Below are 24,110 nucleotides of genomic sequence, written 5' to 3' on the forward strand. Positions count from 1 at the left end.
AATCCACCGGATTCTGGCCTCCCTCCAATACATGGGTTGCACTTTCCAGCGGTGCAGCAGAACCCCATGGTAAAAGCTGCTGCCATAAGTGAGGTAAGTGCAAAAACAAAAATAGTGAATACTGCTGGGAAAACTGGATTTTGTCTCTACTCTAAAGTCCTAGCATGAAACAAGATTTCACACTAAACAGCTTAAAGTATTTTTAGAAGTGTACTGGGCAATGATGAAGTAGAAATTAAACAGTATACAATCATACGTTATTAGAGAGCACCACAGCAATTAAGCACTCAGAAGCCGACTTGAAGTCAACCTTCTACCTGTCTGCCTCTGCAGTTTTAATGTAGCTCTTTCAACTCGCATTTTACACAACTGAAACTGAAGGAAATATATTGATAATCAGGCAGCAGTTCGCCCAGTTTTTTCAGATAGAGTTCAGTTGTGAACACAGGCCTACTAAAGCAAGTTGAAGTAATAAAAACTTTTGCAAGTTAACCTCCTAAATGAATGTGCGACATGCGACCAATTATAAGTTAGCATATACACCTCATGATAAAATCCAGCCCTTAACCTGTACCTTTTCTGTTGCAGATGTGATGAATCCTTTTGTGCTTTCTGAAAAAAAGAAGTGGCGCTGACGACCAGGGTATTTTCACATCATCAGTGAAACGCTGATACCTTTGCCAGCAAGTATCAGTGTACAAGATCAGAAACTGAACACAGGTGAGAATAAAAACCCTCCCCTACCACCAGCCACTTAAAACCTCAGCCCATCCCTGAAGCAGCTGTAGAAATGCTGGCAATTACCTCTGAAACAAGAAGCAGCTGGGTTCATTTCCCCAGTCAACTTTACAAAGCAAACAAGAGGGAAGATCTTAGGGGTTTATATCATGGAGTGGGGTTGGTGGGAGAACAAGTGATGCTGGAGGAAGGTGTGGAGTTAAAAGGCTGTCAGTGTGACAGTTGGACAATCTATCTAAAAGAACCTGTGGTTAGTTACTGCAGGATTGAGGGAGATTATCCTTCGTTTATAAAAAAAGTGTGTTATCATGGCAGAAGATACTAAATTTGGATGTGTGAGCAAGCCATGGTTTATTTAGGAAACACCAGCAAGAGCCTGGTGGTAGTCATGACTGCAGAAAACCAGTCTGGAGTTGGATCTATTTTGTTTATTCCATCTGCTTCTCCCAGGACACCCTGCAGATGAGGAGATAAGAAAAGATCAGAGGAATTTTTTCTACCTGCTCTTTATCTTACCAGCACACAATCATGTATCTGTAGTTGCCATGTGTATAGCTAATACCGGAACTTAGAAGAAAGGGAATGGATTGAGATTAAAAGAATTGTATTAGCAAAGTATTGTGAATGTTCATCATCTTTTTCTGTTTCTCTATTGTATGCGAGGAGTTACCTTGCCTGTATAATGATCTACTTGCAAGTTTTTCACTGCAAATATCATTTGTACAAAGATCGTTCATATATTTGTATGTACACTTCTATAGTGTGGATGACCAGGTAATTGCAAAACCACTGCGAGCTCACAGCACTTTGATTTATTCAGGACCATAATGCCACAGCCATATACATGCAGATAAAGGTGAGATTCCTCTTTAAAAAGTAAGATGCATTTTTCTTTCATTTTTATTTTAATTATGAATATTCCGCATGATCGTTACTCTTTGCTAGTGGTAAGTATGCTTTCAGCATCTTTATTGTGGCTGCACTTTCATAAGAATTAATCTTGTGGAATCATTTAACAAAGCAGATGACATGAAGGTGCTTTCTTAAGGGAGAAGACAAGTAATTTCCTGTTTCACATGAAATGAATAGGGAAAATTGATATCACAGCCAAGAGGCAGAAAGATTCAAATCTCAGTTTCTATGCGTGATTCACGATCCCTTCTTAGGGTGATGAATGAAGCAGCACACTTCCAGATATGCAAGTCTTTCCTCCATGTACTTGGTTTTGCATCATTTGTAGAATCAAAATGATTAAAAAGTACTTCGTTCTCATGCTCCCTGTAGGAGTTCAAATGCTCAAGTAACTCTGTCCTTTCTGGAACACATCAGTTTCACAACAGGTAAGCAGGAAGTGAAGACATTGAGTAATCCAGGAAGCAATGCTACACTTCTCATTGCCGCATGGAATACATGGCTTTGATGTGAAATAAAAATATTCTACCTGGACAAAACTGTTTCCTAAAATGTTGTAGATGTACACTTGCAAGAGTTAAAAGACACATCTCTGTAGAGTTTCAAACACCTCACAGTAATTATGTAGTGCGTATTAGGAAGAGAAAGCTAAAGATCGTTTGAACTCTTATGGGTAACTTTCCCGTATCTTTTATCTCTATCTCCTCATTTCCACTAAACAAGGAAAAAAATCCATCTGCTAGTATATTCTATAGATTCACACCATAATTGATGCTCTTTAACTATAATCAGCTGTATGGCGTATTTTACAAAGAGACAGGGAAGTACATGCAAATCTGACCAAATGTCTTCATTTAAAACAGCACTGTCAAACCCAGGTCATTCGGTCCTTTATGGAAGAAGACAGACTTAGAAGATCTATTTTCCATTCTTGGGCTTGATACAGCTGTTAGCGATGCTGCTAAAAGCCAGTATTCATCTTTTAAGATAAGCTGCCCACATGTCCTTCTGGGGTTAGCCAGATGGTTGTAGCGCACGACTGATGCACAACTGCAGTGTTAGTACAGGCTGAGTGGAACTAATGAGTGGAAGCGTGGGTGGGATGCTCGATGACTTAAACATTTGTTTCTTTTTTCTTCTTTAGATGATACTGGTGGTCCATGCAGGCTAGCAACCTTTAACTTCAATTAAAGTTGCAGGTGTAGGATTCACACATTTTTTTCTTAATGTGTGGATACTAAACACAATCTTGCCTCATCATACACCACCATCAAGTATGACATACTTATAACTACCTAAAGCACATCTAAAAGCATTTTTTTACTTCACAAAAAAAAAATGCATGCTAAGATTTCTCATAGAGTTACTATTAACATGCTTATAAAGTTACTTTAGAAGGTAGATACTTTCCCCGATAGTACTGCAAAACATTTAACAATGGTATACCGAATGTTGATTAAAAATAGCCCTGCATTTAAAACTTTAAAGCTATATCTTATTGGTTAGCTTGGCAATGCATTTAGATAAGAACCCTGCTCTGCTTGGAGCATTACAGATTCATACCTGATTTTTGCTGCTATCGGTACTTCACCACTGTTTTTTCTAAAGGGTATTATTGTGCTTAATGATGCTGTCAACAGCCTGAGAAACAGCAACAGCCTGAAAGGTAGCAATAGGGAAGGGAACGTAAGAGCTATCCCAAAAGGGCAAGGGCACAAAACTCCAGCAGTGAAATAAGTGAACAAGAGCCCACACAAGCCAGTTGTTTTCCGTTGGAGGCAGGCTAAAACTGACTCTTCCAAAGAAAACAAACACAACTTTTCTGTTCCTCCAGCAGTCTGTCTTGTCTATACAAAATCTGTTCACATCACAAAAACCTTCATGAAGAGAAAGCTTTACCCCCAACAGAGGTCCATGAATTCTATGAAAAAAGTTGTCTCCTTCTGGGTGTTTTTTAGATCCATGTAAATCACTATCTTAAACACTTTACAACTTTAGTCTTCTTTTCAACTTAGCACTTCAAAACATCATCCTGCGAACAATCAGATATAGAAATTCTTACGTAGAAGATACTCTGCAAACATTCATATTTCATTTATTATATAAAAAATGGAAAAAGTTAAATTACTAAGTTAGACAGCATAGGTCCTGCAGAAAATAATGTAACATATTGTAAACAGAGAGTTAGGAGGACCTGAATGGGACTTGCAACTGCCAGCACACTGACTGGAGAGAAGCTGAAGACGACACCCTGGAAACACCAAAGAGAGAAGCGTGATTTCTTATGATTTTTGTTCAAGTTTGCAGTTTTCAGAAGAAAACATCAGCAAATTCATCCCTCTAGGATCACATTGATGTCAGAGATACTATAGCATAAATTATTTCAGTCCTGAGAAGATAAGTAGCATTGAGCCTTACTTATTCTAGGTACTAACAGCATTTATTAGTTCCCTGACGTGCAGCTAGGTTAAAATCTTACTCATAAAACATCTGTAACTATCAGGTTTATTCGCAGTCTGTTAAAACAGGCAAAATTAGACTTCCATAAAAACCCAGAGACCTCAGATAGTGTTTCCAAGCCATGTTACTGATGGTAATTGGCAGCTGTGAATGCCAACACTCTTGGCAATAGTCAGATGGAACTCTGGAGTCAGCAGAGGATCAAATGCGAATGATAAACTGCACAGCAGCCCACTTGTGTGCCTGTACCCTACAGAAGAGCAGGCACAGCCCTGACTTTTAAACAAGGACTCGTAAACAAAGCCAAGATGCTGAAAGCCATCATTATAAAGCCTGAGACAAAATGAATGAAACAACAACAAACAGTTGGGTAACCTTTTTGAAGTGGATGTGCTCTTCTTTCACTGTTTTCTGAATCCCCTTAAATTTTGATTGGCTTTAGATTTGAAAGCAATTGGCAGACAGTCAAAATTTAAAATTGATGAAGTACAATTGGGCTGTTCACGGGATGCTTGGAAAAGAAAATAATGATCTTTCAGACAAAAATGTTCTGAGGAAGCTAAGCCACCATGTCAACAGATAAGAAAGCAAACAGTGGTACTGAAATGACTGGAGAAAACGGTGCTTAAAAGAAGGTTTTGTCCTGGAGGAGTTGTGGAAATTTAGAGGGCTCTGTACTTCGTGATCTTTAGGACACCCTTTTGTGCTTTTAGGACATGCTGGCAGTATAGCAAGGTCCAGCAGGTCAAACCTAATTTGTATTAATTGCATTTGTCCAGAGGGGTGATCTGAAAAACTGCAGTTCATAGCATGAAGGAATGGCACACCCTGTATTGATCCAAGAATTAAAAAAATGTCAGCCCCAGGTAGCATAGTCTAAAAAGCCCCAAACAAACACAAAAAAAGCCTACAAAACACTGCTGAGATATCCTTGACCTGTGGACTAATTGAAGAAGGCATACAAAATACATGCAAGCTAGCCTCTCCTTGGCAAGATGTGGGGCAGCACTGTACCACTTTGAGGCTATCACTTTCCCTCCTCCCTGCAGAAAGGAACAGCAAAAGCAGCAGGACAGCTGCTGAGTCCTAATCTCTCCCTGGGTCAAAAAGGTAGCTGGTGAGACATCAGGGGTCTGATGAGGCTCATGACTTCTGCAGTTCTGGGACCTGGATTTGAATATCAAATTTTATCTACTTTTGTGTCTGTATGTCTGCATGACAGATCATTGTTTGTTGACTCAAGATCAGAGAAAAGTGGCAGAGACAGAAAACCTCAGGGTTTGTAACAGTGTCACCCAAACTGTGAGCTACCCCAGGATTTGGAAAACTACTCCTGCCTTCAACAATCAGGTCAACATCAGTTGGCAAACAGTGCGACCATCCTGAAACAGAGTAGATTTAGATTCTATACAGGGAAGACATTTTGTTACAATCAGGGTGGTGAGACACTGGCACAGGTTGCCCAGAGAAGTTGTGGATGCCTCACCATTGGAAGCCTTCAAGGTCACGTTGGACAGGGCTTTCAGCAACCTGATCTAGTGGAAGCTGTCCCTACCTGTGATGGAATGGCGTTGGACTACAGGCTCTTTGGAGGTCCCTTCCAACTCAAACCATTCTGTGGTTCTGTGATTTGTTTTATGATGGAGAATTAACATTGTGGTACCTTATAAAGATGTGTTTGGGTCATAGGGTCACACCCCTTCAGCAAGCCTCGGCCCCTTTATTGGCATTTATCACATAAGTAATTCCTAGAGTAAAAATGGCAATAATAGTTTCCCTTCTCTCCCTTGCCAAAAGTGCTGTTACAGGTAGAGAACTTACATTTATCAACCTACGCCAGAAGAATCAACATTCCTTTTGGGCAGCCAAGCAACAGCTTGTAGGGGCACCAGCCGGTGTGCTGAGGCGAAGGCTGGCCTTTTTCCAGGCAGGAAAGTAGGAGCAGGGACAGGATTAAGTAATGGAGCTATTGTTACAGGTTTACTAGTTGTCTGCTGGAGTCATTTGAACAGGTTGGGGCAGTAAAAGGAGGGCAGCAGTCAGTGTGTGGGGCTGGGGAGGGGCTGGAAAATCTGTAACTAAAAGGCACCTTTTCATCTTTCTCACTGTTTTCTTTCCAATGGTGCCCAGATAGGGGACAAATCTTCCCATAAAGAGTAATCCTTTAGAAAGTGCTCAAGTATAGCTATTACTTAACTTCCTGATTAGTAGAAGTCACCACCTGCTACTTCTACTCCTCATTGTCCAGCATAATGGACGTGTTCATTTCCCTGGCTGTGAAAAGGTAATGGGAGGGGAGTCCCTCTTCTCTGTTTTGGCAAAAAGAGCAAGTCCCTCCTTTTCTCCTGTAACTAATCCCAGACCATATTTATCCAAGAAAATAAAATTCTATATCTGCTGACATCTAGCTGGGGATAAAGTAGATTATGAATACTTAAAAAAAAAAAAAAAAAAAAAGGGAAAAAAACAACCACAAAAGCAATCATTCCAATCTCTTTGCTCTTTGAACTAAATTAAGGGTTCCTGCTGCAGAGCATTTTTATTGCCTGGCCGTGGCTTTGAGCTCCCAGAAAGCACTGAGAAAAGGCAATATATTCAGTATTTTTGACACCTCAAACAGTCAAAGACTTTGCAAAGACTTCTGTTTTCTTCAAACCTTTCTAGCTGAGGCTGCCAAGAAAGCTGCACGTGTTACCTTGAAAGACAGCTGTTAAAATAGTCTCCTTTGATCAAAATTCTTCCATGTTTATAGCTAGAGTAAGATAAAGTATTATGGGAATTTCTTAGTACAGATTGAAAATCATAAAGAGAATGAAACTTGCAAAACCTGAAAAGTGCGTTTGTTATGAGCGGGCATAACTTTTGAAATGTCAGTTAAAAGGAGACAACCCATGAATAGACTATGAGGATTTTCAGACTTTCTATTTCCCTGAAGTCCTCTTTTGTTTTACACTGGGAGTGGTGGTGTCTCTTCCTAGGGAAGCACAGGCAGGCAGTAGATTAGTCCTTATTTAGATGGTAAGTTCCAGCCTATTTGAATTGTATTAAGCATTCTCCTTACTTCTGTGGGATTTGTCATAAATCTTGAGTAAATATACTTAGCACAATCTCAAAGACTGGAGTTTTGATTTCTCAGAGGGCTCAAATCTTTAAGCCTTAAAACTTCTCTTGTTTAAGAGAGATAAAGCAAAAGAATCTACTTGTCAAAACAAACACAGGGGAAAAAAACCTCAGTACAACCCTAGACATTATCTCAATGGGAAGTGGCACTCATTCGGGGCTTTTCGGCAGCGTTCTTTGCCCAGGAGTGAAATCTATTATAGGAATTAGTACTGCCCCTTAAAATGGTAGCATCACTAAGAAGCAAATGAATCCTACTCTCTTTTCCTCTGTTTTCCTATCCATTCTCCTTCTTCTAAACACTGTTCAAAGGTTTCTTCAAAGGTCTTCATCCTATCTTTGTTGCCATGGTCTCTCACAGAGTTGAAACAACATTTTCAAAACTAATGCCTGCTCTAAATGCATTGTTGTTGGGATGCTGAGTCAGTTCTCTGCTGACTAGTGTGAAAGAAAAAGAATCTTTGAAAATCAATTTTAACATTCCCCTGAATGGGGAAAAGCAAAACATCTATACACTGTTAGAAAGAAGCAAAATTTCTCAGGGTTAAGATACCTTGTACTTTGGGAAGAAAACCAACTTGTCTTGAGGTTTTTGTGTCAGCTGTGCTGGTTATACTCTTTTTATTCATACCAGACCTGAAAAAGACAATTGCTTCTCAGAAGGGGAAAAAAAAAAAAAGCGCAGAAGAATCCTGTTGATTAACACACACACACCTCCCCCTCAGCTCAATCCTTGCTGGGGGGGTTGGTGAAAAACGGGTGCTTGGTATGCATTAGCAGTGACAGGCAGGGCTAGCTTTGGCACTGTTGAAATGAGTAAGGGGGAATGATGAAGAAGCACCATTATTTCTAAGGGAACTAACAAGATATTTTGCTTGTATTCAGCTTTTCTGTTTGCCCCATTTCTTTAAAACTAGGACCATCTCTAACACGCAGACTTGTACAGCACATAGGAAAATAAGCTTACTATACTAATTTAAACTTCCAAGCTTTACTATATAAATAAGAATATCTATTCACTATGTAAACCTGAGCACCGCACATTTCATACGTGCAAGACAAGGTCTTTGTCACAGACTTGGTTACATCAACTTTAATTTTTTTTTTAGCTGCCTGGCTTCATTTTTTTTGTAGATCCTTTGAACATCTGTCCTTAGCCCATGGTCTGGCATGGCATGCTGGATTCTGTATATTTGTTCATTATTCCTAGGGGAGGAATTTGCATGAAAATTCTGCTGGTCTAATTACATGCCTCGGCTAGAGAAACTCCATTCATCTGTCTGCAGCAAATTTCACCTTTATGAAACAGATAATGACTTTGCCAGAGACTTTCTGGACATTGTAGCAACTGAAGGTTTTACAGTCTACATTTGTAATATGGGTCATAAACTGAACTGAAGGAAACAAAAACCTTAGATCATTACAGTGCTTTTGAAAACAACCCTTTGCCTTCAGGAAAAAAATCATAGTTTAATGGGGAAGGATGTTTGCAGCAGCTGATTAAGGGTCAAATGCAGCCTCCCCTGCTACTCATATCTCCCTATTCAGGTTGTGAATGAAGAAAAGCTCAACAAGGATCTGAAAACAGTGGAAGAGCGTACTGTGGGTCTTGATCTCTGATACAGATATGGAACTGCATATTGGAAGCATTTCAGGGTGACAGGATATATAGAATATAATATATATATAGAATATATATATATATAGAATAAAATGGGGCAAGAGTTCTTCCTGTAACTTAAAAATCATGAATGGAAAAATGCATTCGTTAAATGGGTAAGGAGATTCCCAATTTTTTTATCCTGTAGGGTGAAGATGGATGCACTAAAACAGCCGGTGACCATGGGTATTGTTGTTTCCAAAGCTGTTCACATTTAGGATATTTAAACATATTCCTAAAGAGACTGTATGCAGACCATACATTGTGTATATACTCCTCCTGATCCTTTTTTTTCTTCCCTGTTCTCTGTGACTATCTTGCCTTTTTCCCCATGGTTTGAATTCACATAACTCTCACCCTTTCACCTCTAAATCCTTTCCCTCCTGGTCTTCGGAATTTCCTCTTTTTCTTTCTTCACCGTCTTCTCTTGCTCATAATTCACACATTTTCACTAAACATTACTTTTCTATGTTCTCCTAAACACCACCCTGTCAAAGTTTTCTTGCTCCCCTTTTCTAACCTGTTCTTGGTTTTCTTTCTTTTTCAACACTGTTTATACTCTACTGCTGGGGCTTCCATAGCCTTTTTAAGGTTTCCTCTATTTATTTCCATTCTCTGATCAGCCATATCAACCCATCAATCCTATAGCCTAATCTGCTATGCACCTTTCTTCCTCATCATTCTACCTCGTCATCTGAAATCCATGGATTTCTTGGATACTAGTGATACACATCAGCATTGACCCTTTGACTTTCCACTGCTCAGATCCTTCCAGGTTCATTTCTTTTCTGTCCAATAAGCATCTCTTCTAACAAGTAACTTCTCTGTGCTCCTCATAATGTATTCCATTATCCTCATCTCCTTCCAAAATGGGTTGCCCTTTTTTTTTTGCCCATTTGACCAAAATATCCCTCCTTTCTGTACCCATCACAGCAGCATTGATCCCAATGACAAGAATGAAATGAAGAATGCCCTTCCTGCTTGCCAGCCTGCCCTGCCAACTTCTTTGCTTGTAGCTTCTGAACTTCCTATGGAAATCATATTTTCCCCAGGGAGCCATCAGTGGGATCCACACAACTGTGAGCAGAGGGGAGCGGTGCTTCTTGTGCTGTGTGCTGGATGCACTGCAGCAGCAGGCTTTCACACCAGACGAGGGAGGAGCTCTCACCCTCATCCCTATCCATGCAACACAGCTGGAAGATTCACCAACCGCTGTGGCACCACCTCTGGCAGAAAGCGAGGAAGGATTGGGCCCCAAATCAAGGACCTCACCGATGTGTCATATGAGTTAGCATGAGTGTCTGCCTCTGCTCAGGAAGGGCGAAGAACTAGAATAGCAAGGGTATTTCAGGTCAGGCCTGAGGCGAATTAGCAGACAAGTTGTGAAGCTTACACAACATGTGGCCACATTATGTGTGGCTCCAGTCAGCGCTAATAGCCTGTCATTGAGCTCCATGTTTAAACAATTTGAGCAAACAGCAAACACAGAAGATGGGAGGAGGGAAAAAGGCCTTCGAGGAATAAGAAAGATCAGGCTACTTAGTACACTTGGCAAGCAAATATTGCAGTAGTGAGGACAGCAGTGTACCTACTAGGTAGTTAGAGACACAACCCAGTCTCTACCATGTAAAAGTAACATAAGACAAAGTCAAAAATCTGTAAGTTGTTTGATTTTAAAACTCGCTCAGCCAGCAATTTTTAGAGCTACATAGAAAACTGATTGTTGGTTTAGACTGTGTCTGATCATGTGAATTATCGGAGAGAGAAAAAAATCCATAGTTTTGGTTTAGTAGCAAAGAAACCAAAAATGGGGAAAAGGAGGAAAAACAAGTTTTACTAACAACAAAGACTAAAATTCAACCACATTCATACAAATAACATTGATACTAGTGTTAGGAAGTAAATATAAAAACATTTTAAAATAGAACTTAGAAACCATACTACATTGTTTAGTATGAAAATAATAGCCTTTAGAGCCAGTACTATTAGAGAACGTATTTAATCCAGTGCAGAATTGGCTATGAAACCATCCATTCTACCATGGGAATGCTTAGCTCAGTATCTGGTAGGTTGCCAGCCATTTAAAATGTTTTTGTGTTGGTTTAATGATTGTTCCCATGAGCACTGATGGTAAGGGTTGACGTTAATTAAAATACTAAGTCATCAGAGCTCGCATTGTGGGGAGAGGGAGAATGGGCTGGATCCAATTGTCTCCAAGGTTTCTTTGGCCTTCCACATTTTTCTCTTAGACGCATCATACATGCCAAGTATCCTCTTAGCTGAGGTACAACAATGTAAACAGACTGTCTCCGCAAATATAAAGTAATCTTTTTAGGTTTTCCACACACTTTCATTTAACTGATTAGAGGACACTCATTAAAATCAGCTAATCATGTAATGTGGCTGTGTTCTGAATGCTAAACAAAATGCCTAAATGAAAAAGGATTTTAAAACACTGTCTGCCTCTCTTAATTTATTTCTACTGTATACTCAATGGCACACAATACAGTAGGAATTCTGGGCCCTATCCTCATTAACCTCAAAACTCATGATCTTATATGAAAACAGGCCCTTTCCATATAGTGTGTTGGAAAAGGTATGAAAAAAAGCATATTAAACAATGTGTTTGTAACTGTGAAATTAATACAGAACAGCAAAAAATCCCAAGTAAGGCCTGCTGCTAAAATGATCTTTGCATAACTAGATAGAATAGCTGTCCTTATGCATTTCTCTCTTATTTTATTAAGTAACTACTCCAGATACAGATCTTTAAAAGCACACACACAGGAATAAGTCAATTAATACCTGGAGACCTCAAAAGGTCATACATAAAATGAGTAAAGAGGCTGAGGTTTTCTACTCCTCCCTCTATTCAGCAAACCCGAGTTCCTATCTTGCTGGCAGGGGCTTAGTACTGCAGAGAGCGAGAGTGCACAACAGAAAATTTATGCTATCTATAATGCAATCAGTACCCTAAAAATGAAGACCTCCAGCTTAAACAACATGGAGGAACATGAAGAACCAAGCTGAGCCTAAATAAACGCGGTGGGATGTTTTCACAGTAAACAATATACAACATAAAGCAGACTGCTGGTCCTCATGCAAAATGTAGACCAACTTTTCTATTTCAAAACACATTTGCTTTTTAGGATCAGAAATCAGGTGATAATGTGACACCTCCCTACCTCAGGGGAAACCCCAAACCTAAACAGGGTGCTTGAAGCCAGTAACGATCCCAGCTTGTTCACTAGCAAGTGGCACAGGGCTCACACCAATGCCGTGATGCTGCGGTGTGTGTAAGTCCTCATCTCTGGATACCTACAGTGCAACAACCAAGGTGCTCCGAAGCACAGGTATGGCGCAGCAAAGGCCCCTTTACCTTGTTTGTGGACGTCGACTCAGGCCTTCTCCGTGCTGTTCTGATGTCAAACAAACTGGGGCAGGGGCTTAGATTGCCACAGGCCGAAGATTTCTGTGATGGCAAATCCTGGAGGATGGAAATACTTGTCTTTTTGGTGCGAGTGTTCTCTGAACTCTTTTCACATGAAAAATTACCGGTCTTTGAGTCGTTCAGAAGCTCACTCACGCCACATGGAAGAGCAAGAAAACCCAAGAGAGATGCTTGTCCATGTAGGATGGGAGGCCCGCAGTCCTCCTGGGGCCTGCCTTCCATGGAGCTCACCAGGAACATAAGGTTAAAGGACTTTGGGTGGTTTTTTTTTTATTTTAAAGTGTTGATTTTATTTTTTTCTGCTTGGTGGTTTGGAGGCTTTTGCAGGTGGCGGGTGTGGGCTATAAAGGGGTGCTTTATTGTTTTTAAAGCACAGGCAGTCCTGGGGGACCAAGCAATCATAGAATGACTAAGTTGGAAAAGACCTTTTAGGTCATCGAGTCCAACCATTTCTATCTGCCACTAAACCATGTCCCCGAGTACCATGTCCCACAGCCCCTTCATCAAGGGCACCCCTGAAGCTGCAGTGGCTAAGAGGACTCTCAGCACAGCTTGGCCATGGTGACATGGTGCCAGTGAGGTGATTCTGCCCCTCTATTCCTCTCTTGCGAGACCTCACCTGGAGTACTGTGTCCAGTTCTGGAATCCTCAACATAAGATGGATATGAAGCAGTCGGAGCGGGTCCAGAGGAGGGCTACAAAGCTACAAAGCGGAGGGCTGGTGCATCTTCCCTACGAGGACAGGCTGAGAGAGTTGGGCTTTTTCAGCCTGGAGATGAGAAGGCTCCGCAGAGATCTTATAGCGACCTTCAAGTACTTTAAAAGGGCTACAAGAAAGCTGGAGAGAGACTATTCATAAAGGCTTGTGACAGGATGAGAGGGAATGGGTATAAATGGGAGAGAGACAGATTTGGGCTTGATATAAGGAAGAATTTCTTTACCACGAGAGCAGTGAGGCACTGGCACAGGTTGCCCAGGGAAACTGTGGCTGCCCTGTCTTGGAAGGTGTTCAAGGCCTGGTTGGATGGGGCCTTGGGCAGCCTGATCTAGTGGGATATCCCAGCCCATGGCAGGGGGGGTGGAACTAGATGATCTTTAAGGTCTCTTCCAACCCAAACTATTCTATGATTCCATGTACTGATGCAGCAGGTCGCGCCCCATCCAAGAGCTCTGGGGAGCTCGGGTACCATGCAAGGGGCAGAGGGAAGGCAGCTGGTGACCCAGAGACAACACGGGCACCCAGGTCATCGCGGTCGGGGTTGAAGCCACATTTCAGCAGCTCCGCAAAGGTGATTCCTTCCTCTTAACCACGGTGATGAGGCTGCGAGCGCAGGGTCCCCGCCATGCCGGGGAAGGATGGGAGGGTCCGGTGCCCCGCGCTGGGCGGCGGTCGGAGCCTGGGGCGCTCAGCGGCGAGTGGGTGGTCCGGGCATGCGGATGGAGGCTCGGGCGCTCGGAGCTGCCCCTGCGCCGGGTCCCGCTCCCGCAGCTGGGCCAAAGGCGGCCCGCAGACCGCTCTCGGCACATTTCTTCATTTCTCACTTGAGTGCCCTTCTTTAGTTCCCTTTCAACCGCCCACTTTATATCGGCTTCATTACACCACCGCTCCGTTTGTAATGTAAATCGGGAAACTCGGGGAAGTTTTTCTTTTGGCCTTGTCTACGGAAGAATACCGAGAGGTATTCAAAACGTATTAACACAAATCAATGGCACCAATAAAAGCAAAATCTCCTTAGCAACATAATCTTGATTGCAAAAGGAGAACTGAGAGCATTTAGCAGAACAGTGGCCCACATGGAATACGCATTTGTCTAGAAGAATGCAGCACAAAGCCTAAAAGAGAGATGCTGAAAAAATCCAAAATTAACTCACACTGAACAGTTACTCTTTTTTTCAAAAGTACACAATTGGCTACATTAAATCTATCGTGGGCTTTTCTGCTCAGCAACATTGTATCATACCGCTTTGCAAGCCCAAATGACGGTGCCAGGAATGCTTCACAGCCCCTGGAAGGAGCTGCCCTCCCCACGCACGCTTTTTACACATGTGCATCTATAACACACACACACGCATACATATTGTATACATTATACACACACACATTATCGGGAGGCTGTTAGGATTTCCATACTAGAGCAACCAAAGAGCTGTAAAATGTTGCACGCAAAGAAAAGCAGCTGGCTTATGAGAATCAAGACTGCCCTGAGAGCACAGGATCGGTTTTTGTTCACGAGGTCCAGGTTAACCAGCGTTTCATATCTGGCTTAAAAAAAACATGAATGACAGAATGGGAATGATTCCTTCCTGAAGAAATGGTGTCTGCCCTAAATAGATGAAAGGTCTATCTTGTTTGAGAGTATTAGTGTACAAAAAAGCATACAAACAGCTTCAACAATACTATTCAATCCTAACAGTAATACATATAGTAAATTCTACTGCCGTTAGGCTCAGAAAGCTAAAAGAACTCCAAATGCAGACTTAATGAAAAGCCAGTTGAAACACTTAAGGCAGGTGATGCCTCTAATTTGGTAACTCTAGTCCTAGAGTCATCTAAATTACCAAAATAATTTTCTTGATTTTTTTTTTTCTTTTCCGATTCAGACTAGAAGTACCCACCAGAAATTAGAAGCAATCATTGCATCATAAGGCCGAAGTTTCTAGGATTTTCCTTTCTTATTCTTCCTCTTCTTACTCCTCCACCCCCCGACATACTGGATAGATTAAAAACAGTAAGGCTTAGCAAGTAGGTTAACAATTATTTTATTACTTTATAATACATACAACTTAAGAAATGCTTTAAAAAAAATTATATTGGAATCCATTTAAATCCTGGATCAGGTCAGGAGAAAAAACAATGCTGATGTATTAAATAATATTCTATAATTCAACAATAGATTAACCTCAGTAATTTAGCAGACATGGTTAAATACTCTTAAATATGCATATATACAATTGTGCAGCCTTAAAGAAAAAAAAAAGTTCTTTTCTTCTTATCTTCTCTTCCCCAAACCCTGTGCCATGTGAACACAGTACTAGCCAAAGCTTTCATTCCCTCACCTGGACTTAAAATACTTGGAAGAGGAATGTTACAATAGTGGAAATCGCAGCAACCCTATCCTTCTAAACCCTGTATGAGAGGAGATGCCCAGCAGGCAAAATTGCCATTAAGTCTTTCTATAAATAGAAGCTTTCTTAATATCCAATTCTAGTTTAAATTATTGCTTATGCATTTTCTGCCTGAAACAGATTTTTAACATAGTCCAAAATATTGTTGTTTGTCTTCTTGAAAGGTAACATCCTTTCAGTGATTTATTTACCATTACTGCTTTGTATATTTAATAGGTTTTTCCTACTCACATACAACCCAATGCAATTCTCTGCAAATTCTTTTAAAGCAACATGACCCGCACAGAATTAATTCAAAACACAACATCTAGGTGCTGTTTTGTAGTTTACTGTTCTCTTTAAAATTTATGTTTGGAATTAGTTTTGTATTCTGATTGCCACACTTTGTCTTTTACAGAAACAAGAATTCAGCTCACACTTTTCAAATCAGGAGCTACTTTGTATTCCTTGTCGTCTCACTGAACCGAACTGCTCACTGGCAATATTCACGAGTAGGTACACTGCATGTCCTAACAAGTCAGAAAGCCTGTGGCAGGCAGAAGGATCAGAGATGAACATTTAGTGTGGATGAGTGAGATATTTATATCAGTACAATGAAATCAGTTTAAACATAGGAATATCAGGTATATTGCATCAGGATATCTGAATTTTTTAAAAAATTCTAAATGTGATTTTAAAAAGAATTCACAAACTTAAAACACTAACAGAAAAACATCTTCACCTAGCCACCAAGCCTAGTTTCAACACAAGGCAAAGTGACTTTCATTGAAGAAGTTACAAACGGCGAGGGGAGCACATATAAAATCTATCTGACCTCCAAAAGTGAGCATTTGTCAGTGGTTCCCTTCCTCATAAAAGCCATAACTTAAAGTATCTTACTTACCTGAACTTAAATTATCCTAACTAGATTCTACTCTTGGGCCTTAGATATACTATCACATGACAGGAACTATCTGGACAAGTCAAGAATTTTCTTTGAAACAATTAGCCATGCATTACAGGCTTCAGCTCCAGAAAAGTCTGTTCTGTACTTGCTGCACAGATCTCATTAGTGATTCGGTTTTGATCTGGATATTTTGAACTAAGAGATGCTGAGTTTAGAAAGAAGCTTACCTCAAAATCTGCATAACAGCAGAATTGTCTATCAGTTAGGGCATAACAAAGATAAATTAACTACACATTTGTTAAAATAAAAGTGCAGTAGAAATTAAGACAGTCTACATAATACTGAAATGTATTGCTAGCTTTTATTTAACTTTCATTATTCAATATCATTTCATTCAGTTCAAAACTATTTTCCATCACACTCAGAGAATTACAAACCTAATCCCCAAATTCAAACTTTTGGTTGTTGCTTCTCCTAATTCCTATGTTTCATCTTTTGCCTCACCAAATCTTTCCTAATGGTCTGGTGCATTGTGAGGAGTCAGGCATTTATAATTTTTTTCATGAAAATAAATATTAATTAAGTATTAATGAGCTAAATGAAACAGAAAACATTTTTAAAGCATTTGTAAAAGATGTTATTACTTAGGTATCATGTAGTGGAGATACACACACCAGCACAAAAGTGTCAACATATGATGTTTCATTGAAGGAATGATTTTTTTTAAAATAGTCTCTAATTCAGCCCAAGCTGACTGAAACATTTTGACTGTGCAAAAAGATGAAGTTCAAAAACTGAGAAACTGCAGAATACTGTTACCAATAAAACAACCCAAAGGATATCTGTAACAAATGAAGATTAAATACATGATGCTTTCAGCAGTAATTTTTTTTGCTTCTAGAGTACCTCCCCCAATCAAATTTTTCCATTTCCTTAAGAAGAATGATATTGTTTTCTCATCATACCAGTATTTCCTGATTCACTCAGCCTACAGAGAGAACCTTACAAAGAATAAACACAGGAATTAAGATGGTAGCACCATTAGAAATAATCACTCTATCCAAATCAGAAAAAAACAACTTAATTTACCCTTATCCAACATACTATATGACATTCAGCAGCCTAATAATACAGGGTTAAAGGGAGCTCACATAGCTCTATACTGCTAACATTCATAATGGTCATGCATATTACAATCAGAAGTTTTCTAGGGTGCCATTTGCAAAGTAAGCCTTCATGCAGATAGGCATTCAGCTCATTAACTCCATTTTCATATTTCCTATTAGTCCCTGAGAAGTTAATATTTCTACCTACAATATGGCTATTAAAGGCATTATAATGATTGCACACTTAGCTGTTTGTGATGGAAATGCAATGTGGATTGAGGGAGAAGCAGCACAGAAATTACAGCAAATTAGCAGTGATGAATACAGATCTTATTTCTAAAACACTTTATTTTCATAAGTAAGTTTGCTGAAGAGTAACATAAAGGATTTTCTTCACGGATAGGAAACTAGCTGGTGCCACTTATCCTTAATAAGTCGCTACTATGAATCCAAGACATAGGGGCTCAGAGACCTCTCTAATTGAGCATTTCCTTTACATAAAATAATCTGGATTTTTACCTAATGTAGGGTCATCACGATACTTCTTTTAATTACTCAACAGCAGTGCTGGGAGAACTTAAAAGAACAAGGGATTTTCTTGGCTTAACAAGTCTTTTGCTCTTCAATTAAAGTGATCTCTTTAAATTGTTCAGAATTCAAATGGGGTTTTTTGGTATACAATTTGCATTATTGCCAGCTGCTCAAAACCCATAAGCTAGAGCTCCCAAAACAAGGGGACCAATCTAAAATTAAAACTTTGGGGTGGGGGGTGGAGGGAAGGAAATAAAGACAAGTTCTTTTCCTTTGCTTTCTGGCTTCTGAGCAGTTACCGATTGCATTTTAAAGCTCTCTTCCCCCTCCCCCCCCGCCACTTACAGTTCTCAGGGCTAAATAATAACACTTAGAGGAAAAAAATAAAAACAGAAACTGATTTTGAAGTATGCGCGTCTCAAGAGTATTGCATTTAAACACCATATTCTTAAGATTTACAAAAATGTATAATTTAAGAAATAGATGTAAGTTACAATCCCTAAATCGAAGTACTTTAAAAAAGTTGTTACAGCCTACTCTACTTCAGCTTGAGTATTATGGAAAATTTTACATTTGCCATGGGACTTTTTTGATTTACATCTATCGGTTATTAAAATTACTCTTACTGAGCTATTACAAAAAAATTTACTGACTTCATGTAACCTACCTCCATAAATATTTTAATTTCTGGTGGAGTCTGCCAAGCCCAGTATAAACTTCAAATCATAGCTACTTAACAACAGATGAGCTCTACAGAATTCTTCACGTAGGGCCAGACAGAAGGCTGTTCTCCCTCAAGACTTAGTTCTACCTATCACTAAAACACTAAATTTAATTTGATTCTATTACAGTAAGAAAAAAATCTTTATTGACCAGTTAAAGGCCACTCTACCTGGTAATAGTTTTCACAGGGAGTCATTGATGCCTTTGCCATTAGTTTTTCAGGCTAAAAGTGAAACAGACATTATTAGTATCGTTTGTTAAATGATTAATATCAAGTGGGTACCTACTTCTCACTATTCAAGGGAACTGGAAACAGATAAGATTATTTGTAGGAATTGCTGAGTTGTAAGAAGCTGAACAAGTTAGTATGATGTAATACTTATTTTAGCAAAGAGTAAGCTGTGTACTGCAAGTCCTACAACAGCTTCTGGCCTGCTCAACTTCATCCTTTGCCAACAGAACAAGAAAAGGTAACGTATGTCTTCTCACTAGTACAGAAAAATAAACAGATCTAGTATTTTAGAAATAAGACAAAGGAAAATCCTGATGACTACTGCAAGCATTAACTAGTTGATTAAAGTTCCTGCCATGTTCAATTTCTAGCATTGTAATTAATGAATTGAAAAGGATTGTATGAAAATGTTTTATAACACTCTTTCCAGGTGAGTAGTGTACTACTTCATCAGAAGAGTTAACACTCAAGCAAAACTCATTTACAAATAGACAGTTTCTCAAGTTTCCTGGTTTTATTTTAGGTCAGAGACATTGTTTTAACATCAGAAATGCCTTAAGAGGCAATTAGTCTGGCCTCCATACTAAGGGATTTAAATTTTTTTCTTGCTGAGCTCCCCTTTGGACCCTTATACTAGAATTCTTAGAGAGAAAGTCATAGTTAAAATACAGAAATGCCTGCTAATAAGTGCAGATGTACCTAAAAACCAGCACTACCACTGATGTGGAAGTTTTGCTAACGAGATAGTCTTTGTAAACCTGTAAGCCGCACTCTATATTCACTGCTCTAATTTCAACACACATGGTACTCAAATTAGCTTTACTGTAGGAAAGTGTGGGTGCTGCTGGAGCCATAGCTGTGGTGTCACAGAACGTACTATGGAAAGTTTGGGTAGTAAACTGAGGCAAATAGCTTGTGTTCAAGCTGGAGCTACTATGAACTTATCATAAGCCACATCCAACCTATCCTTCCACACTAATCATCTACTGGTGGAAAACTGCATCCATGACACAAACCTATCCATACAGTTAACTGAGAATTTTGATAAAGTCTAGACCTTCTATGATTCAATATTAATTTTATAGAGAACTGACACTTGAAAAAGAACAGGTATTTCTGGTCATCACTATTTATCACCAGTTATCAATTTTGTTCCGTTCCAACCTCTTCCCTGCACCTTGAACTCCCATAACCTTAGCTGCCACCAATGTTAGGGTTCTCACCTCCCCTACAGGATGAAACCGGTCTGAGATTTTAACTAATACTTCGGTTGAGAGGAGTGCTGCAGATCCAGATTTGCACTACACAAGAGGCTGAAATTTTAAAGAAATCAGAACCAGTTACTTTGGAGAGAAACCACCTTGGGACCCAGAAGACTGGCAGCACAAAACCAGAATTTGTTAATTAAAAATCATATTCCACCAAGTCAAAGAAACATACTTGTAGGCTTGCATGAAAATCATAGCTGAGCTATTTTCAAAGTAAAAAGCAGGAATCCACAGACAAAAGCCGAACAAAGGATGAGTTTAGGCAACAAATACAGAAGGCTTAGATTTAAGAAAACTTAAAACTTTCTAGACCACTCCCACTGTCAACAATTTAGGAACATAATACTCACTAGAGAATATTTTACAGAGAATAAATATTTTGAAGACATAGAAAAATAGTTCACAGTATCAAGGTATCTGTAATATATTACCTTGAAATAAAACTTGTATTTAAAAGATTAAAAAGAGAAGATTATTCTTGTAGTGGTATCAATTTTTCATTCATACAAATATTAAGCAGAGCATATCTGTTTTTTCATATATTCACATTATTGCTTGCTACCACAACTGTACAAGGAACATATTCTTAACTTACATTAATGTTCATGTACAGTATTTTTAGATACCTAAAGCAAATTTAAAAATACGATTGAGTTGCAATTAAAAAAAACCCTGTGTGAAGATATGTACAAATAAGATAAAAGTAGAAGAAATTAAATACAACTGGCCTGACCCAAGCATACATCATATATCCAGTTAAAAAAAGTTTTATACTTGTGCAGAAAATAAGCTTTGTAAACAAAAATGAGCAGAAGCAAGGGTACAATAAATAATTATCTAAGACATTTAAACTTACGCTGTTGCCCAGTGTACCTTGCTTTGACTATTTTTAATACATGGCATCTGCATTTGCATCTGGAAGTGAACTGTTCAAGCTTTCTTCAATGATTTTTTTCTGCTTATGTGGCTTTAAAACAAAACAGACAAAACCCTGAAAGGTCCTCTTGGACAGTAAGTATAGTAAAACAAGTCTTTCTGCACCTCTGTGTACATGATCTGGTAAACAACAGGAATAAAGCTGATGTATGGCATTAGCCTGAATTATAACAGCAGCATTATTAACTGAAATACTAATATATATTTTTGTGATGTTGAGTTCTACTAACCAGATGCACGCAATTCTCTCAGTGATTCTTCTAGTCTGAATAAAACAGATCTATTTCACTGCTTTTTTTTTTTTTTCTTTAAACCTTTGAATTAGAACTTTTCCAGAACCAGCTGACTGGGCTTCTTCAGGAAAGCAGAGATTTCTATTAATGCAATGGCATTTGTGTTCCTAAAAGCACAGTTTCAAAAAGAACTTTATCCCTTTCTTTTGCTGTAGGGGGCTAGCCAATAGCTCAAAAAGAAAAAAATATTTGCAAGCTACTAGTCATTGACAACAGTTTAGGAAGATCTTAGAAAGTACTTCAGCATGTAGATGTATGATTAAAAGGACTTGCACAATGTTAATCAGTTGTGTTATTTTGGGATAAAAAAATACCTGCTCACATGTATACCATTTTCAGCTGTGTATTTATAGTAATATATATGTACACACACGCGCACACATATAAAAGACTCTTTGAAAATCAAGATACATTAATAAACAGAAGTAGTAAAAGTAACAATAACTTAAGTAGTAGTTAACATTTGCGTGAAATGACTTTGCAGAGTTTGACCAAAAGCACTTAGAACATGCTCTTATTAACAAAAACAACCCCAAAACTAACAAAATGGAACAAACACAAAAAAAACCAAACAAAACAAACAAACAAACAAAAAAGAATGAAAACACCACAAGATTCTGTAGAACCAATGCTATGTCACCACCGGGAGAGCACCAAGCAAGGCACCATCGGAAAGACAACATACTTGAATAAGTCTTTATAAATAAATCAAATGCTAATCTGGTCGAAAAATCGGTGTCTTTGGTAAAAATTCTATAAGGATGACCTGCATAAAAAGAAAACAGAAGATATATTAAACGGAAGATGGCAGCAATCCTATTATCTTTTTCTTCCAAAGATCACAGTGCTTTTCTTAGTTAGGAGACAATTAGAAAAAGTCATGTTTGATATAATGATTTGGGGCTAGAAAACCAAAACTCAAAGAATCTAATTCAATTAGAAAAGTTCGCCTACCAAAACTTAACACATTTAAACAAACTGAAATGAGCTACCACATAATTATTCTTTAAAATAATTAATTTACTTTATTAGGAAAAAAATACAAAAATTCTCTTCACTTCAAAATTGTTTCCACATAATATAAGATTCTAAATCATGTTTATGGTTGAAAACTTGTACAGAAAATTGTATCAACCTTTGCAAAGTTCCCCATATATTACAAGTAGTTAACAAGAAACTTGACTAATGCTTTCGCGTGATTATTCTTATTGTCCCAATTCAAATTTAAACTACGTGTTTCTAAGCTATATACACATGATGAGGTATGCTCCAGAACAAAATGCAAGTATTTGTCCTACTTTAAATAGAAAGCTTAAAGAAAATGTTCACTTGTGCATTTTCTTTCTTCAGAGAGACTGTTATAATACAGCAGCATGATTATGTTCATAAACAAATAAATGCATCTGGTAACACAGCTAAGGACTTTATTTACTTGTAAGGGGAGCTTGCCCTTCTAAGAAGTTAAAAAAGAATTTCTAAATGGTTTTGATTGTAAAGGAGAACACAACTTGGCTGCTTAAACACTTCTGTCTCTGATAGGTTACTGAACATCAGGAAAAAAAGTCTGAGTTCATTTCTATGGCAAACACTAATGAAAATTAATATCAAAATTGGCTGTATATGTTTATTTTCAGAGATATTCAGAAATGAATTATTTTCAGAAATTATGTAAACTGCTCAAAATCCACTGATCACTGACATGAGTCACCCACTGGATGCTTCAGAGATACCAGGGCTTCTGATATTCAGGCAAGATTTCAAATAAGAAGCAAGAAGTAAAGCTGAAACACTGTATTTATGCCAAAGGTGTAAGTCTACCTCATCTTTGTTTAATTTATTTACATACTAATCTAAATTTAGACCCTAAAGTTAGCAAAGCCCAAGTTTTTGGTGCAATATTCTAATTTTAATCACCTGTTTCAAAATAAAATGAGGATAAATGTTTATTATTTAAAATGAAATAATGAACACAACATTAGTGGCAGTTTTTAGAGATTAGGCAAATCAGTTCACTGAAAATGAGAAAATGTGGTACACAGTTTTGCAAAAATTTTCTCATTAAATATATCCAGGGATAATACATTAGATATTGCACAAATCGTAAATAAAATCTCTGTCCTGTAAAACTACATACCTATGCTTACATTTTATTAATATGAACAGATCAACTGATTTTAATTTGTTCTTAACAGAATGAATGTTCAGCTGCAAGTGTTGCTGGGCCACAGTATTTACAAACTAGCCCTGCATGTATTTTTTTCACCTGAATCTGCAAAACACTGGACATGGCAATATTTTCCTGTAGAAAACCAATATTTTCAGTGAAATAAAAAAAAACTGCATTTAGGTGAAACTCAAGTCTACTTTCTGAAACCTGCTTTATTCCATTTTCAATCACATCTCATACATCTAAACCAAAAAATTTTGTAGACTAGATGTTACAAAACATTCACTTATTCAGTGAACTGACTAGAGTCATTCTGTAAAAAATGCATTTTAAAGATCTTACGTGTCAGGCTAGAAATAAGATCTGATGTAGAAACAGGAAAAAAGGAAGACGAAAAGAAAAAGATTCTTTTGATATAATTTCCAACTATTTAATCACTTAAAAATTTTATATGCATGGTAGCTTTGTTTTTCAAATAATAAACAAAATACCATGTAATGA

The 24,110-nt window shown here is 38.4% G+C and overlaps 1 protein-coding gene across 1 annotated transcript in view; it reads right to left on the reverse strand.

The window, feature by feature from the left end:
- Nucleotides 1–16,692: 16,692 nt before the first annotated feature.
- The window catches only part of CHIC2 (cysteine rich hydrophobic domain 2), a 29,081-nt gene continuing 21,663 nt past the window's right edge, over nucleotides 16,693–24,110 (reverse strand). The window contains exon 6 of the mRNA XM_054066005.1: nucleotides 16,693–22,208. Coding sequence (XP_053921980.1) covers nucleotides 22,158–22,208 — 51 coding nt within the window. The 3' untranslated portion in view covers nucleotides 16,693–22,157. The remainder of the gene's footprint in view (nucleotides 22,209–24,110) is intronic.

This window comes from Cuculus canorus, chromosome 4 (genome assembly GCF_017976375.1).
Source record: "Cuculus canorus isolate bCucCan1 chromosome 4, bCucCan1.pri, whole genome shotgun sequence".
NCBI classification, from domain to species: domain Eukaryota; kingdom Metazoa; phylum Chordata; class Aves; order Cuculiformes; family Cuculidae; genus Cuculus; species Cuculus canorus.